The sequence below is a fragment of the Mirounga angustirostris genome, unplaced genomic scaffold (genome assembly GCF_029215605.1).
Source record: "Mirounga angustirostris isolate CCGP_5_RB_7025 unplaced genomic scaffold, mMirAng1.0.hap1 SCAF_8, whole genome shotgun sequence".
NCBI classification, from domain to species: Eukaryota; Metazoa; Chordata; class Mammalia; order Carnivora; family Phocidae; genus Mirounga; species Mirounga angustirostris.
The window spans coordinates 86,717,774-86,731,338 of NW_026991716.1; the positions used below are offsets into that span (position 1 = coordinate 86,717,774).

General features: G+C 34.0%; 1 protein-coding gene across 1 annotated transcript in view; it reads right to left on the reverse strand.

Moving 5' to 3' along the window:
* ASCC3 (activating signal cointegrator 1 complex subunit 3) overlaps positions 1 to 13,565 on the reverse strand; it is a 357,501-nt gene that overhangs the window by 129,615 nt on the left and 214,321 nt on the right. Inside the window, exons 21-26 of the mRNA XM_064597919.1 lie at positions 11,836 to 12,061; positions 10,376 to 10,530; positions 7,161 to 7,259; positions 6,036 to 6,204; positions 2,444 to 2,664; positions 317 to 402 (exon numbers count right to left, since the gene is read on the reverse strand). Coding sequence (XP_064453989.1) covers positions 317 to 402; positions 2,444 to 2,664; positions 6,036 to 6,204; positions 7,161 to 7,259; positions 10,376 to 10,530; positions 11,836 to 12,061 — 956 coding nt within the window. The remainder of the gene's footprint in view (positions 1 to 316; positions 403 to 2,443; positions 2,665 to 6,035; positions 6,205 to 7,160; positions 7,260 to 10,375; positions 10,531 to 11,835; positions 12,062 to 13,565) is intronic.

Sequence of the window (13,565 nt, forward strand, 5' to 3'; positions counted from 1 at the left end):
AACATGTACTGGGAGTTACTCTGAATGGTATGAAAGAAAAATTAAGAGATAAAACTTACTTTTCTTTTGTTTTAGAATTTAAAAATTTTGAGAAAATTATCTTCCCAAAAGTATTCATATTAAATAATTTAAGGACTTGCATTTTTCAATATTAAAACAATGGGAATTTGATAACATTTTAACACTAAGTACAATACCTTTAAATAAAAGACTAAGAAAATCACTGTAAAAGCATTCAACAGGTTTATGCAAATCTTTTATTTGTTGGTCCTTTTAGATTATTCAAAGCATATCTTCTGAAAAAGCAAGAACTTACTTTTTGCCAAGTTTTTCTTCTATTCTAACTTTCCAATCATCCATTCTTTCACGTACCAGGGCTTTCAAGGGTGCAATATATACTGCCTGAAAGGGGAGGGGAGGGTAAAAAGATCTCATGAAAATAGTGACATCATTTTCAAATAAAGGCAAACTCCATCTACATCTATGACAGTGTGGTTTAAAAATGTATCTTTTATTTTTAAATTTTAAATTAATGGGAAAAGTCATTAATTTGCCCAAACTACCTTTATCCAAAGTAGGATAGAAATATAATACATCATAAAAATCTTGACATAGAAAATTTTAAATATTAAAAAAAATACTGAAGGTATTTCCTTTACGTATTTTATATTCTGATGAAAATGAAAGTTTTTCCTGGTATTATGATCAAGAATTATCTGAATTTAACTCTTCCATGAAAAAAGTTACTACTTTTGAAATTCTAAAGAGAGATAAATATGGTTGTTTAAATTTATTGCAGATTTTATGGAAGATGACAGTCACACATTTTAGGTATTCTACCTTTTTTTATAACAACAACAATTGGTCTTTAATAATCCAAACTTATATACAGATTGTTTAGTGAAAAAAAAATTCTTTGCTTTATAAAATGTTTCAAATTTAGAGTAGAGCTCTACTGTTGTATTAACATGTCTTATAATGGATCAATAACCACAAAATAGACTGAGAAGTAGGAAAACTTCAAGTTAAGCAGGGAAGAAAAGCCACTAATTGAAAATCACTGAAAAAGAAGTTAAAACATTTTTAAAATAATAAATGATAAGGAAAATACCATATAATTCCAATCACAGTGTATGAATTAGCTTTCTTGAAAAATAATACTTCTAAACTATGAGTATGTACTTCACATTTCAAGAAAGCATAAAATCAATACTTATTTGACTCACCATGTTATTTTCCATCAATAATATGGCCATTTGCAGAAATGTGGAACAAAAACTGCCTCTGTATTTCATGTGTATAATCAAACTGTATTTGTTAAAGTATTAGCATTTCTTTTATAGCAAAAAGATTTGATTACAAGTCATTATCTTATAAATATGGCTATGAATTATGCATCTCACAATGAGGAAAGGACATGTGGGAACCGACATGTACATTAAAAACCTAACTAGAGGACTCCAAAGTTTAAGATAAAATTTTTTCTGGCCAGTTATTCTTTGGTTGTTTTTGGAAGGATATGTACCAAAATTTTATTTTAATTAATTAATTAATTTTTATTATGTTATGTTAGTCACTATACAGTACTTCATTAGTTTTTGATGTAGTGTTCCATGATTCATTGTTTGAATATAACACCCAGTGCTCCTTGCAATACGTGCCCTCCTAATACCCAACACCAGGCTAACCTAGTCCCCCACCTCCCTCCCCTCTAAAACCCTCAGTTTGTTTCCTGGAGTCCACAGTCTCTCATGGTTCATCTCCCCCTCAGATTTCTCCCCTTTCATTTTTCTCTTCCTTTTCCTAATGTCCTCTATGCTATTCCTTATGTTAACACATATAAGTGAAGCCATATGATAATTGTCTTTCTCTGCTTGAGTTATTTCACTTAGCATAATCCCCTCCAGTTCCATTCATGTCGATGCAAATAGTGGGTATTCATCCTTTCTGATGGCTGAATAATAGTCCATTGTATATATGGACCACATCTTCTTTATCCATTCGTCTGTTGAAGGGCATCTCGGCTCCTTCCACAGTTTGGCTATTGTGGACATTGCTTGCTATGAACATTGGGGTGCATGTGCCCCTTCTTTTCACTACATCTGAATCTTTGGGGTAAATACCCAGTACTGCAATTGCTGGGTCATAGGGTAGCTCTATTTTTAACTTCTTGAGGAACCTCCATACTGTTTTCCAGAGTGGCTGCACCAGCTTGCATTCCCACCAACATTGTAAGAGGGTTTCCCTTTCTCCACATCCTCTCCAACATCTGTTGTTTCCTCTGGCCAGTTATTCTAATACTGATCTGGTCCCACCAGAAAATTCACTAAGAGAGTGACAAATCTACTCATTGAGTCCTGCTGTGTGTTTAGAACTGGCTAGTTTACAGATTATGAACTGTGTTTTCTAATTTAATGTAAGCATATGATTCCTTCAAACAGACCTTTGACGTAGGGTACTTGTTGAAGACTCTGAAAATGGCTAATTCGGCAGCAACAGTCTTTCCTGATCCAGTAGGTGCTCCAAGTAGGACATTACAGTCTGTGTGATACAGTGTATGAAATATTTGTGTCTGCACAGGGTTAAAGTGGCTAAAGTTGTACAATGCTTCATATGCTTCACATCCCAAAGCTGTGATTGGTAAAGGCTGAAGATCCAGTAATTCTGAAAAGATGAAACAGGTACTGCCATAACTGTAAAAAATGCACAATACTAAACACTGTCTCTCAGGAATAAATTATAACAATCCTTAATTCATTGGAGGGGGGGAAAGAGGGTTAACATAAATTTTTATATACTAGTTACAGCTCCTTTTTTCTCCCTGTCACATATTTGTAATATTGACATATTGGGACACTTTTCTGGGAGAGTTCCCCATATACCAACTCTAAAACCACTACATGGCTCTTTTCCAATCAGGAAAATAATTTGAATGACTGGTATATGAAAATATGCGTGGTGCAGAAGAAAATTAAATCTACCCCAATCTGTAGAAAAAGGAAAACCATCTGTAGACTGCAGAACTACAATGGTTATCAATAATAAATTTCCTTTGATCTGTTAGAAAACTGACCAAATCAGAATGGTTGAGGGAGCTATTGGTTTAGTCAATATAAACTAAAATAAACTTAAAATAATTACAGGAAGAAACTTAGGTGGAGTTTCAAATCAGAGAATGTATGGGTAAAAAAGAACTGCACTGAGAAAACATTGAAAGAAACAAATTTAGTTGTATCTCATTATATAAACTAGAGGTCTAGGAGATTAGACAGTTAAAATTATTTAGAGAAATGAAGTTATATACTCCTGAACTTGACAGACACTGTATTTTCCCATAACCCAGAAAAGTATCAGTTAGAAAACTGGAAGGCAACTAACTTTACTCTCAGGATTCTTTCATGGAGGATAATTCTACCCATCTGAAGTTAGAATAAGGAAGAAAAAAAAAATCTGTAAGGGGACATGGTGGTCTATATCTGTGTGAGATCTTCATAGTACAGTTTTAAGATGGAAAGTGTAGAGAATTCTCAAAAATTGTACTTAAAGATAAAAAGGTATTTTTAAAATACTATCTTAGCCCCACAGCTCTACTCTATTACATAGGTAATTGAGAGCTGACTGCATAAATTTTCTATAGCAGATTATAATCTCCTAAATTTTCTGAAGCACTGAAAATCAAGAGGGGAGGAAGTCTTAACATGCAATGCTAATCAAAGCATACACATATTCTTTTTTTTTTTTTTTAAAGATTTTATTTATTTGAGACAGAGAGAATGAGAGAGAGAGAGCACATGAGAGGGGGGAGGATCAGAGGTTGCTGAGCAGGGAGCCAGATGCGGGACGCGATCCAGGGACTCCAGGATCATGACCTGAGCCAAAGGCAGTCGCTTAACCAACTGAGCCACCCAGGCGCCCGCATACACATATTCTTAATAGGAACTAAAAAATAAACATTTTGGTATATGCTGACAATATTAAATTACGATGATTCACTTCTGTGAAATGTGAAGAATTTTCTTGTTTGACTCAGGCTCAACAGGGTGCCTACACACACCCACATAAACACACACCCTTACCCACACTCAGCCAAATAGAACTGGAATCACTGAGGTTGTATCATGCATTTCTAATATCAACTGAGATGTCACAGTGGTGCATTTACTGCTTTTTAAAGTGTAGTCAGAAGTCAACTAATTCTATAAATAGGGTGATATGTGCTTGGCCACTCAACAGAGAAGTGATTAAATGAGCATTAAAACACAATGTTAATGCATGTTAAAATCAAGTACTGCACTCAAAGAGATCTAGTAGTGATGATGGTAGCATATATTTTAAAATTAAAGCATCAAACATTTTTACGTATTTTGAGAGTCTAGATTTCGTATATAGGCATATTTGATGGAAGAAAAACAGAAAGGTCCTCTTCAATGAGTATTATCAGTAGACACTGCAATCTTACTATTTCTCTATGTTGACAAACTTTTTTAGTTCTGTCAAGATATCAAAGTGGTTTTAAGCAGTAGTCTAAAGTATTTCTCTTTAAGATATGCTAAGGTAATAAACAAGGTACACATTTGACAAAAAATGGCAAAGATTAAAATCACATTAATGCCTGCTTTCATTTCCCAAAGGACTGTTAAAAAATGTATTCATTAAAAGTGATAAGGAATAATATTTTTATTTTGAAAACAGTTTGTCTTCAGAGGAATTATATGAAAAAAATGACCTTTATTTTTCTCTAAATTAAGGGCCTCTTGAAATCATTAATCATCAATTATGAATTCTCAACAAGAAATACACTTAATACACTAAATTAATAGCTTAATCTAAAGATATTTTTAAAATAGAATATAGGGCACTTAAAAGTACCAATACAAACATTTATTCATGAAATTCTCCTTCTTTAATAAATCAAAATATAAAGATAATTCCTCATGTTACAAAAATCTAAAATGGATTTTTGTTAGTTTTGACAATGAAAAACTGTTACATGATATTGCAGATTACCATATTCCCTTTTATCACATTAGTGTGGGGGAAGAGAACTAATATAAAGGGTACATCTTGGGCACCTGGGTGGCTCAGATGGTTAAGCCTCTGCCTTCGGCTCAGGTCATGATCCCAGGGTCCTAGGATTGAGTCCCGCATTGGGCTCCCTGCTCCTTGGGAGCCTGCTTCTCCCTCTGCCTCTCTCTGTGTCTCTCTGTCTCTCATGAATAAATAAATAAAATCTTTAAAAAAAAAAAAAAGGGTACATCTTGTTTGTAGGATGAATGGCTTGAGGTATAGTGAATCCATTCTGCAGTGATACCATAACCTGACTCCTTAATATTAGCTTTTTTTTCTTTTGGTGTAGAAGCATACTATATGGAAGAAAAAGAACCTACAATTCACTTTAATTCATTTAACACACTAGAAATAAGTTTATTAGCAATAAATGCAAACAAAAAGGATACCTCAAAAGTTTCCCAAAGAGCACAGATTAAATGACAAATAATACTTGCAATCGAAAGCGAAGGAGATATGGAGACATTGTAATGACTGTTTATAAAATAGAGATGAAGGCGGGTGCCTGGGTGGCTCAGTCAGTTAAGTTGTCTGCCTTTGGCTCAGGTCATGATTCCAGGGTCCTGGGATCGAGTCCCACATCGGGCTCCCTGCTCTGCAGGGAGTCTGCTTCTCCCTTTGTCCCTCCTCCCACTCGTTCTCTCAATCTCTCTCTCAAATAAATAAATAAAATCTTTTAAAAAAAATAGAGATGAAGGCATAATAATACAGAAGTAGTGAGTCTCCACCTCGTTAGAGCTATGGGAATTGAACAAGGCTTAATGTTTTTGGAACTCAAACAAAATTAAGGCCCACCATTAAGCTCTACCAAATGTATACATAGATTTGATTTTGGAAAGTCTCTTTTCAAACTATATTGACTAAATGAGTTCAATTCTGATTCAGATTTAGACAACTTTAAAGCATAAACACTTGCAACCTTAATGAAAACAATATCAATGATTCAAGTTACTATTCAATTATGTTACCTGTATGGGGAGGATGTCTCTCTGGTAGAATCAGATGTTGAAAGTTGATAATACATACAGCCTCAGCTCCTAACCATCTATCAGACACTGCTCGGATGTAGTACTGGGAAGGCAAAGGCTCAAAAATAGGGATTGTAAATACCAGAAGTTGAGCTTCTTTACTAATGACCTAATGTGAAATAAAGTCTCAAGTGAATATGAATATTCTGATATCATAAAGGCCTTCCTCGTCTACTGTTAAGAAAATGCTATCTACACCAACAGGTACTAAACATAAGAAAATATCTTGGGTTTCTAAATAGTTGAGATATTTAGGCACTTCAGAAATTTATACATGGTTCCCTTCTGAGGATACCTGATATTATAGAAAGTTAAATTTATATTCAATTTATATTATTTATGTATATCATCATGTACTAACAGCTTACCAGTTTGACTCATTATCAGAATTTCCCAAATTTCATTCATTAAATTACTTAACTTCATGATTTTTACCAAATTATTTACTTAATATTTTTCTTTAAATTTTACTACTACGTTAAGTGGAGTAACAGAACTTAGCATAAATAGAAGGTAATTATGAAAAGAAACACTGCTGTGAAATTCTACTGCTGTCTGCCCAGGGTTCCCAGCCTAAAGCTTGCTTTCTCTTTGATAAAAAGAGGAATCATGGATGAAGCATCACAGTTAAAGATTTGCTAGCATCAAATTGAGTCTTTCTTTTGGGATTCATGGAAAATTTTAAAAAATGCCCTTTTCACAATGTGAGTCAATACTCTGTAGTATTTTTTGGTAACATCTAAAGCTATTAATTTTTATTTATTTAATCTTATTTATCCATTACATTATTTATCCCATCCATTTGACATATTTCACTCCTCTGGAAGTCATGCCTTAAACCACGATAAAGATTACAATTCAATTTCTCAAACCAAGATCACATTGAATATATGAATACAATAAAATGCAATTCCTGTTACCTTTGAAACCAAAAAGAAACATTAAAAAAAATAAAGCTTTAAGGGTACTATGAAATTATAGAGAAATAGGTACAAACAGAAATTATTTAGCTTATATTTTCTTCTTTCTATGATAGCAACATAATAAGGACACACCCATGTTTACCTGTTTTTTCAGAACTAGAAAATACTCTGAATGATAAATATGATCATTTGTAGGATCTTCTACCCAAATCCACCAAGGTTCTCCTACCGTCCCATGGACCTAGAAGAAAAATAATATTCTAATACTAAGTATATTTTAACTCAAGTAAGGGATATTGTTTGCAAATCCAGCACCTATTCTTTCTCTTTTTAACAGCTTTATTGATACATAATTTACATAAAAAAGTTTACTCACTTAAAGTATACACAGTTCAATGGTTTCTACAAATCTTTTACAACCATCTCCATAATCTAATTTTAGAATTACCCCCAAAAAGAAACCTTGCACCCATCTGCAAGTCACTACTTATCTTCCCCCATTGTCCCAACCTCCAAGCTTGACAACCACAATCTACTTTATCTCTATAAATATTTGCCTATATTGGACATTTCATATAAACAGAATCGTATCATATGTGGTCTTCTGTGACTGGCTTCTTTCATTTACCATGTTTTCAAGGTTCATTCATGTTGTATCATGTAACAGTACTTCATTCTTTTTCACTGACAAATAATATTCCACTGGATAGACAGATATGCCATATTTTGTGTACTCATTCTCCCTCTTTTTTTTCTAACAAAGCCCAGTCTTGTACAGTGTTCATCTCTCTCTTATGTGACTCAGGAGAAGGTGAACTCATCTCTCAGGATGATTTTGATTAGCCCAAGCCAATCAGTTTACAGTATCCTCCTTATAACAAACAGCTTTTGGTAAGGGATAGGCACATGCCCAATACTGGCCCAATTAGACTAAGGGAAAGGTCTTATGGTTCATGCTCTGGGTTGATAAAGTAGGGGTGTGTTCACCTTTTCCTGTTAAATGTGAACAAGGAAGCACAGAAAACATCTGGAAAGTAGCCAAGAGTGTCAGGACAGCAAAAAGATGGGCTCTAAATGATAGCATTAAATAGACTTAATCACCTTTGGGGCCTATTCTATCAGTGGACCTTTTACTGTGGAAGATAATATATTTTTTTGCCTAAGTCACTTTGAAATAAGTCAGGTTTTCTATTCTTGCAGCCAACAGCATTCTGATAGAGTTAACTATACAAACTATTAAGTACTCTATCTTACTAATTAAATCAAACTGTGGAAGATTTTTTTATGGATACCGATAGAAGAAAACTGTGAAAAAAAGGAAATAAAATTTTTATGCATTTCAAAACCCTCTATTAAATATAAAATGAAATATGAGTATATGGCTTAACTAATTTTATATTTTATGTAAAATTTTATGTTTATAGAAATATTAAATATGATTTTATATCATTTAGCTCTCACAGCATTTCTGTGAGAAAATTAATTATTATTATTATGCATGTTTGCAGATGAGAAAACTGAAGGAATCACCAGTTAGGGCAGTTTAACACCAGTGGTAGACTTAAGACTATGGTTGGATAATTTTTAAGCATGTTGATGAATAAAATTAATTCACATTAAAGATATACTAATAATGTCAGGTAGTGTAGAAGATATTTACTTATACTTAATCAGAACCTTACAACAACCATGTAAAGTAGGCATGGCGACTACAATTACGGATTTCCTCGTTTTCCTCCACTGGCTTCTTGAAAGAAAGGATTGAGAGTTACTTGCTTTTGTATCTACAATCACTCTCTACTATAGTCTTTGTACAGTAACTGTTGCAAAGATAGACCTTAAAAAATGTTGACAGAATAAGAGGATCCAGAGTAGATCTTCTCGTGTGTGTGTGTGTGTACATTAAATACATATATAAGATTTCATATATATGATATATGAAAAAATGAAGCTAAAATATAAAATATGGTGAACCACTTGTACATATTTTCTTTTTTATTTTATTTTATTATGTTATGTTAATCACCATACATCATTGGTTTTTGATGTAGTGTTCCATGATTCATTGTTTGCACATAACACCCAGTGTTCCCTTCAATATGTGCCCTCTCTAATACCTGTCACCAGGCTAACCCATTCCCCCACCCCCTCCCCTCCAGAACCCTCAGTTTGTTTCTCAGAGTCCATAGTCTCTCATGGTTTGTCTCCCCCTCTGATTTTCCCCCCTTCATTTTTCCCTTCCTACTATCTTCTTCTTTTTTTTTTTTTACATGTAATATATTATTTGTTTCAGAGGTACAGGTCTCTATAAAGAACTTATCAAACTCAACACCACTTGTACATATTTTCATAAATGATTAGATTCTGAAATAGTTATGTATGGGAATACTATGGTGGGGAGGGTGTCACAAATTGATGTGACTAACTATAAACATAGTTACCATAACACCTAAGATTTAGAAAGAAGAATAGAAAGGGTAAAAACAGAAACAGAAATGTGATGGGTGTCAAGGAAGGACATTTGCAAGAAGGACAATGTATAGTGCTGAATGTTCAGAGAAGTAAAGAAAATAACTGAGAAAAAGTCATTTATTATGGTAACCAGTTAGGTTTTGGTGATCACCGAGAAAGTAGTCTCAGCAGGAAAGAAACTGATGACCAGGAGAAAATACAGAATGCTCTTTCTACACATCTAATGGTAAAGAGAAGAGAAGATTGATAGCTTGAGAAATGTTAGGATTTTATATTTTATTTTTTTAAGATTTTATTTATTTATTTGACAGAGAGAGAGAGAAAGCGAGAGCAGGAACACAAGCAGGGGGAGCGGGAGAGGGAGAAGCAGGCTTCCTGCTGAGCAGGGAGCCCAATATGGGACTCAGTCCTAGGACCCTGGGATCATGACCTGAGCCGAAGGCAGACGCTTAACGACTGAGCCACCCAGGCGCCCAGAAATATTAGGATTTTAAAAGGGCTCTTTTAGTACAAAGAATCTTGACTTTTTAGTAGGATAAAATGACAGAGTAAGTAGAGCTGGCAAAAATGAAGATAAGAGAAAATTAAAGAAGACAGAATTACACAGTCTTTATGTAAGTGAATCCACTAAACTATTGTTCAATGTTGAACTTTCAGGTACCTAAAAGGTTCTGAAGAGGTCTCACTGGTTGCCATATTAATATATTATAGCATGTTTTTCTTGAGGATGATAGTAAATATTACTACAATGCTTTAAATGAATCTTCAATATGTATTCTTTTTAGAGTTTTCTATATGCCTTAAAGACAGATGTAAGGAGGTATAGTTGAACCTGCAGGGCGGACATTTTTGCTTACCATTGATAGAGATATTTTCTACTTTTACCTGATCATTCCAAGTAAAATCAGGACAGATGCTAAGCGTCACTCGGAGGACAGTCCGTGTGATGGGCTGAATGGATGCTTCCATTGTAACAGAAGGAATCTGATGAACACATTGTTTGACCTTGAGTCCAATATTCACATGATGCAGCATGTGACCTGTAAGGAAAACATCACACAGAAGAAATGTGTTCAGACAGAAAAAAAGCAACATAATCTGACTTGTAAATGGGATTTCAGAGAAGGTGGTTTTATTGCTTGTTTTATGATTTGCTATGTAGAATAGTTGACATTCTTGACCTGGCATGTTTGAATATTTTGTAATAGTTAACTTGAATTAGCAATTCATAGCTCTGAAAACCAGTATCAAGGTTTCTTCAGCTATTAATAGGGCTCTCAAAATTACTGAGACTTGACAGTATTTAAACTACTATAAACAGTTCCACTTTTCTCCTAGTTAGCTCACGACACATTAAAAAATTTAGTATTTTGTGAAAATAGCCATTAATTTACACAAAGTCTATTTCTCAACTCTATAACCATGATGGGAAATGCTTTAGTAATCAAACACAAATCACCCACCCAAACTCATTTCCAGAAAAAAATAAAGCTAAAATATAAAATATGGTTAACGTAGCACAAACTTACCCACTTATACCTATTTTCATATATGATTAGATTTTGAAGTAGTTATGTATGGGAATGCCAGGGTGGGGAGGGGGTCACAAACAGATGTGACTGACTATAAACATCTTCCTACTTGAGTCCAAGCAATTAAGTGGAAATAATATTTCCACTTACTATTTAATATTTAATAGTATCAGATAATATTTAATAGTATCAATATTTCTTATATATCTTGGTTCTTTGTAATGCAATTTTTTAAAGTATGCTTATGAACAAATCAAAATGTTCTATATTCACCAGAATTTGAAACTGAAGTGGTTTTCCTTATTTTGATAAAATATTTACATATGTTACCCCAATGTAAGTAATCTTAATTTTTCTAGTTAATATCCTCAATTTCTCTCTGTTTTTATTGATACTTTCTACCATTCTGTCTTAAAGTAGTCTTACTATACAAGTGAAATAACTATCTCAGCCTCTCTTTCCATCATTGGACCTTTTGTCAGCAGTAGTCCTCCCCCTTACTTCTCTTCAGCCTGACTCCCTTCATGTATAATGTCATCCCTATTCTGAATCTGAAATATTAAGTAATCAATACATTGTAAGTTTGTCCAATAAAATGTTAAGGTACATAGAAATGTATGTAGGAATAATTTTTTAACATCGTATGATAAAAGCAGAACAAATGCTATTTACATACTGATACCAACTGGATTTAAAATGGTAAAAAAGTTTATCTTGAGTAATATGAAAATACACAATAGTTTTCTTTTATATCTAATAAAATATTTTATTTGTACAGAACAATACATTAAAACATTTTTGCTCCCTTCTTACCTATTTCATCTTTCCTCATGTCTTTCAGCTTATCCACAGTAAGATTTTTTTCTTCTAATCTTGTTAGAATGTGTGGTGGTAAGACTGAAAACTGTCTCAAAGGGCTAGCCCAACCCCAAAGCCTCTTGTCAATGACTTTACTAAGATTCAGGAGCCTGTAGGTCATGGCAGGCCAACGTTTCCTCAGAGCAATTTCAAAAAGAGCACGGACAATTCTAGCTGCATTCTGAAGAATAAAAAGGGGGTTGGTGGTTAGGTACACTGTACTTTAAATTTGTCAGATTTGTCATTCACACTCAGTTTTAGAAGAAGCATGCCAAGTTGCAGCCTTTAATTGTGGGCAAAATCTATTCTCATATAACCGTAATTATCTTTATTATTTCTATATAAGAATAATCACATCTTTCATAAGTGGATGTTATCTTGTTCAATCTCAGATGGTAGTCTCATATCCAGGTTCTTAGGAGGCTCCACCCTATGCTCCCTAACCAGGAATGAAGGAGGAAGAGATACAAGGTATGCATGACTTAAAAGGCTGTTGAGGCCACCTAGAATATAAGATACAGCTGAGGATCCCCTTGGGTATATAGTGGAATGATTAAAAGTCTACGTAGAGAAATAAAGAGGACTTTGGGATCCAGTCAGACAGAAAAATTAGTGTGAGAAGGGTGATAAAGGAAATCCTGATGAGTTCAGCTACCTGTATTAATGGTTCCCTACAAACCAAGCAACACCTTAACTGCTTTATTATCTCATTTAATCTGTATGCTATCTCCTTTAATGTTTATGGCAACTGCATTCAATTGGTCTTGATATTATGATTTTATACATGAAGATAATAGAGCTTGGTGAGGTTAATAATTTGACCTAGATCACACAGATAGTTGGTGTCAGAGTATCTAATCAAAGCCAGGTCTAAACAAGTCCAATTTAACTCCAAGGTCCTAAATTTGGTGGTCAGGAAAACTTCATTAATAGACATATAGAAAGTTACAAGGATTGAAGCCCTTTTAACATCTCTACAGTTAGTTTCCGTTTGTTTTGCCTCCTTCCCTCTATCACTAACTTTGCAGGTTATTTTACTGAAGATTGTTTTTAAAGTCATGAACTTGGGAGATACCTCACAATCTTGAACGACATCTATATTTAAAAATGAAGAATGTTAAAATCTGGTCAAAATCATAAAAAAGATGAAAAAGAGTGAAGATTTTAAGTAGCAAATAGGTGATCTGGCTTGAAATTACAAGGCAAAAATGATCATAAGAGTTAAGGGCTTTGGTTTTCCATTTTATATAAAATATGTATTTGTCTCTTGACAAATTTGACTACTTTTTTTACAGTATTAGAAATTTAAGAACAAAAATGGTATTTAGAAGTATGAGGACAGTTCTGATACCCAATAAAAATTATAGGATGACTCTTATTAGGCCCAGAGAATGATAAAATGAACATTTTTTTTTTAAAGATTTTATTTATTTTTTTGACAGAGAGAGACACAGCAACAGGGAACACAAGCAGGGGGAGTGGGAGAGGGAGAAGCAGGCTTCCTGCAGAGCAGGGAGCCTGATGCGGGGCTCGATCCCAGGACCCTGGGATCACAGCCTGAGCCGAAGGCAGATGCTTAACGACTGAGCCACCCAGGCGCCCCATGAACATTTTGATTACTATATCTACCAAATAGGTCTTCTTCCGGCATCATTCTTAGCTGCTCTTGTAAGAAGATACTAGGC